The sequence below is a fragment of the Etheostoma spectabile genome, chromosome 15 (genome assembly GCF_008692095.1).
Source record: "Etheostoma spectabile isolate EspeVRDwgs_2016 chromosome 15, UIUC_Espe_1.0, whole genome shotgun sequence".
Classification (NCBI taxonomy): Eukaryota; Metazoa; Chordata; class Actinopteri; order Perciformes; family Percidae; genus Etheostoma; species Etheostoma spectabile.
The window spans coordinates 15,342,919-15,348,193 of NC_045747.1; the positions used below are offsets into that span (position 1 = coordinate 15,342,919).

At 39.4% G+C, this 5,275-nt stretch overlaps 1 protein-coding gene across 4 annotated transcripts in view; it reads left to right on the plus strand.

The window, feature by feature from the left end:
• The window catches only part of plcd3a (phospholipase C, delta 3a), a 24,999-nt gene that overhangs the window by 7,504 nt on the left and 12,220 nt on the right, over positions 1 to 5,275 (plus strand). For 2 of the 4 annotated variants that reach the window (XM_032537187.1, XM_032537185.1), the window contains exon 2: positions 5,017 to 5,184. In XM_032537187.1, the coding sequence (XP_032393078.1) occupies positions 5,046 to 5,184 (139 nt within the window). In that variant the 5' untranslated portion in view covers positions 5,017 to 5,045. The remainder of the gene's footprint in view (positions 1 to 5,016; positions 5,185 to 5,275) is intronic. The other 2 variants (XM_032537186.1, XM_032537184.1) reach the window with 1 other exon arrangement.

Below are 5,275 nucleotides of genomic sequence, written 5' to 3' on the forward strand. Positions count from 1 at the left end.
ATTCAAAAGGTAAAAACCTTGAAATATGTCCCAATAGTAAAATTATATGGGCAGATATGTGTTTTCCAATGATGGAAATGGATCATCCAGCCATCTTGGAAAATGGCGGCCATTTTGAAAAATTAAGTGGCTAACATTATTTTTCAAATTATTGGCCCCAGAGGGATAACCACACCAAATTTGGTGCTTGTGTCCACTTGTGAACGATTTCCCCCCTTATCTGCCCCACTAATAAAGGAGAATGAGAAAACTGAGTGTTGCTTATTTTCCAATGAATACAAAGAGGCTGCATTGCTTTTTATGTGCCTTCCAAAAAACAACAACTTTGGCAGTAACTCTGCATTTCAAAATACTACTATACTATTATACTATAATAAGATAATACTTAAAGCTTGTTGTTACTTCTTTTTCTAAAGAATATGTTCTGAAATCAGGTGATGCCACTGAGAGTCACAACTTCAAAGTACATTTATCAAACCTCCCTCAGATCATCTTTTAACTCTGGGTATCATAATTTCCATTGAAGGCTGGACCTTGTATTAAGAGATGCCCTACTTGCTGACTGACCTGTCTGGTGGGGACAGCTGTGGGACGAATTAAGAAAATTGAATTGACCCGTCGCCAGCATCATATTAACAACACCCTAATCTTTATGTAAGTGGAGAATCCTTGCTAGCTGGCTTTCATGACGGTTGTTATGCTGAAAGAAACGGGAACTGTGTCCCTAGAGGAGCTGGAATGATGGCCTGAGGGAAGAGGACTCATGCAGACACAATCTATTATTGACCAGCCGATATGGTTATTTTTTTTTCTGATCCTCCTCTCAGTTGGAATGTGCTCCCACTGCTCACAATGTCTACACACCCTCAGAAAAAAATATTCCATAAGGGATTGATTTGAGTGTTGTTTTCTCACAGCTGATCCAGCAGTGGTTCTTTATTCTATTAGCTTGTGTTATCACATGAAGCTGTTAGTAATTCCACTGTTTTACAAGTTTTAGCTTGATTTGTCAGTCGGCTACTCTGCCACTTTGGTCCAGACTAAAAACCTATCGGATGCCATGGAATCCTTGTGACTTTGATGACTGCTTGACCTTTCTTCCTCTAGCTCCCCCAGCAACATCTTCCAGAATGCCTTGGCACCGACTTTTGTGCAGAAATTCATGGCTCCCAGACAATGACTCTCTCTGACTTTTTCTCTAGCACCAGAATGAGATTTATATTTGTGCTTTTAAGTAAAATGCCGCAACAACTGTTTGAAAGATGTTCCATGAAATATGGTGCACACATTCATGTCCACCACAGGATGAATCTTAATCAGGATCCATTTCTCTTCCCATCATAATTAGATTTAAAATTAAAATCTGTCCAATACTTTGGTTTGTGACCAAGTACCTGTAAAACTAATGACATTCCCATTAGCCTCAGCTGTAGGCTACATAATGTTTGTGTTTATGACTTTGTATCAAATGTTAGCATGACCCAGACCACCCTCTCCACCCCCCGTTGGTCCAACAGAGGAGCACCTTCTCTAAGAGGCTCCGACAGCTTCGATGCCGCACGGACCGCTAAAGGAAATCCTTCCTACTACAGACAATAAAACTCTTTAACATGTCATCACTGGGTGCTAGATGAGACTTTTAGACACTGCAATACTGCACTAAGTGCAACCTGCACAATTGGTTTACATTTACAATTTACATTTTAGCATACATTTTAGCATATTATTTAAGCAGTTGCACATTTTGTTTTTCCATCCTGTATATATTTAAGTATTTGTTCTTATATTTTATTCCTATTAATATTATTTCATGTAAACTGTATGTATGTATATTTTTTCCTAGTATCTCATTTATATTTATATTCTGTGTTGTGCGACTCATGTACGTGTGGTGCTGTAGCACCGTAGTTTCACATTTTTCTGGGATCAATAAATGTCTATCTATACATCTATCTATCTATCTAAAGAAAACACACGGTAAACTAAGATTTTAGTGGTAAACATTAAACTGGGAAACATCGGAATTTTAACATTGGCACTGTGAGCATGTTGATGTTAACGTTTTGCTCAAAACACCTATTTGCAAAGTTACAGAGCTGCTAGTGTGGCTAACATTTCATTCAAATCCATTTATTTATTTATGAACAAATTTTAAAACCTAATGACATTCCCATCAACCTCAGCGTTACTTTCTGTTTAGTGCTACTTATCAAATGTTACTATGCTATTGCGCGAAATTAAGATGGTGAATATGATAAACATTACATGTTACAATGTTAGCATTGCCATTTGGAGCTGACACTAGTCAGTTGACACTAGCATTTAGCTAAAGCACTGCTGTGCTTGGATGGCAGCTGGCATGGTTGCAGACTCTTTTAACTTTATTTCCTCTCTTATATTGCTAATTCTGCTGCTCTTCTAATTACTGTGCTGCGTTGAAATGCTTTTATGAGAATACACCAGCATAGTTAGGATGTCAACCAGATTTTCTGCAGGAGACAAAGTAAAGAAAACACTATTCAGCTTTCCAGCCTGAAGAACCATGCCCATCCCTCCATTCACACCCTTATAAAGCACATAGTGTGTGCTATTGAAAACTGGCCAACACTTTCAGGCTTATGCTCACTTGTTCTGTTGTGGTTAGATATTAAAATGATGCAATAGAAAAGCAGGAATGTGGTCGAGGCTGGAAAGCAATAGTAAAAGGTTGGGCAGTGGGTTGAGACAGAAACAGTTTGGACAGCTTTGTGTGGTCACTGACCTGCAGATAATCAGGTCCAGTTGCTCTGCTTGTGGGAATACCTTGCATGTGGTAACAGCTTGGGAGAACCGGTTTGTTATGGATGGAGGGCTGGTAGGGGGATTTCTTTGTGTTCATCCCTGATGGGGAGAGATCCTCTGCTGCACCCACTTTGTTTGTGTCTAGTCGGGGGGGTGGAGAGCTATAGCTTTGGGGGCCCTTTGAGAAACTTTGGCAGCCATTTGGAGCTGACAGTATGAGGACTGTTATTTAAAAGGAAAGTTAAGGAAAGTGTGTCCACTGTGTGTGGAAAAAACTTTAGGGGTGAGCAGAAAAGACTATATTCTGAAGAATAGTTTGACAAGAGTGAGAGTTTGCTTTTGCTCTGAAAAGAGAAAACCCTTTCATTCTTCCCTGCATGGAATCAATGAGGCATAGCTGAATGTGCTTCAATAACACTTGCACTTGTACTGTAAAGATGTAGTTGCATTTTCATTAACCATCTAAATGTTTCTCAGAGGCCAATGGGACGTCTTTAAATTGCTTGTTTAGATCAACCAACAGTGTACAATGAGAAGCATAATTAATCAATTATCAATTGGTGCTGATTAATTTTCTCTCGATTGATTAATAGATTAATTGACAAATATTGTCGGATAAATTTCTGTCCTTTATTTATAATGTAAAACAAGCTCATGTAAAACTGGCCCTGTACTTTTAAATTGTGTCTTGTGCAAGCATTTGGCTTTGTGATTGATCATGAAACTACAACATTCTAAGACATACTTGCAGCAAACAGCAATAAATAGTTACTTGTTTTCCTCTCTGTGTTTCAGATGACTCTCAACTCAAACCTGAATTGTGTGTCCACCATGTCTGTAGATCCCTTAGGCTTTCTGCTTACATCTTTTATTTTCTCCCGTAACATGCCCCAATCCTTTCAGTTCTGGCAACATAATATAATACATGCCAAAGTTCTGAGTTTCTCAATTTCTTTTAGCATCTTGATTTAATTTCCATATGACGGCAATAGCTAGGGAGAACTATGAGCGGTACCGCCTGGCAAAGACTGTCTGTTGGCCTGCTGCTGTGCCAAGAGAGACGTAAATCTACAAATTATCATGGCTGTATCACATGTCAGCATTCAATTTCTCTCAACTTAATTCTTAAGGTGTGTTGTTCAGACTGGAAGAAAATGCACAGAGAAACATTACTTTGTTAAAACATTAGTCAATTTTCAAGACAATCCATGACAGCTCTACTCAGCACACTAAAAACCTTCAGCAACAGTCATTTCCTCCTAGGTTTGTATATGAAACACAGACTTTGGTGTAGGGTATAAGCAGAAAAGTGTTGACTGTATATGTGAAGTCGGCTTGACAAATACAGTCAACATGACCTCTGATGTCGTTAACCTGACCAACGGATTGGATAGATTGGTAGGAGAGTTTGTACAGGCCTTCTGGTGCCCAGAAGATGAATCCTACTGTCTCACCAAGTATGAATTGCCATTAATTCTTTTTTACACACATTCATGTATCCATCAGGATAAATTGTGATAACTACAGTATGTTGATCTCTTCAATTTTATCTGACGCCATCAAGAAGTCAATTGTCCCATACTTTGGTTTATGACCAAATCCCGGAGACACTAATGACCATCCCATCGGCCTCAGCTGTACTGTTTTTAATGCTAGCCAACGTTAGAATGCTAATTTGCTAAATTAAGATGGTGAACATGACAAACATAAAACCTGCTAATCATCTTCCTTTGTCATTGTGAGCGTATTAGCATGCTGATGTTAGCATTTAGCTCAAAGCACCGCTGTGGATAGCGAAGTGCAGACATCACTGCAGATGCAAAGATCTAAATAGTGTTGCATTAAAGATGATCTCATGGAAGTTTCACTATGGCGATAAGCTAAGAATCCCAACTACGCTGATCGCAATGGGAAACGAAATAGAGAAAAGCCCATGGTACCAAAAATGAGTAATAATAATAATAGTCTTGTTATCCTCCCAGACAGCACCAAAGTAGAAATCATGATATAACTACCAAATCCCTAAGAGACATTATTGTATTACGTTTAAGTAGGGCCTACATTTTTAGAAACCTTATTGCACATTAAGCCTGTAGGTTGTCACAATAAAACGGCACAAAACCAAGACAAACTCTACCTGCTGATGACACAATGTCAAACTGTATCACAGTTTATTGTTGCATTAATACTTCCTGTCTGGTTTTGTGTGTCTGTGTTTGTTTCTGTGTGCTCCAGGTCTACTGGACAATGAGGACGTACGTGTGATGTTGCAGGGCTGCAGCATGGTGAAAGTTCGCTCTTCAAGGTGGCAGAAGAGCCGAAACCTGCGGCTGCTAGATGACGGACTAACCGTGTGGTGTGAATCCACCAAGAGCTCCCGCAAAGCCAAAGCCCAGCAGTATTGTGAGTATTGCTGAAACTTGGCTTTATGATCACTGAGAGCGGGAAGGAGAGCACACAGTGTGTGTGTGTGTGTGTGTGTGTGTGTGTGTGT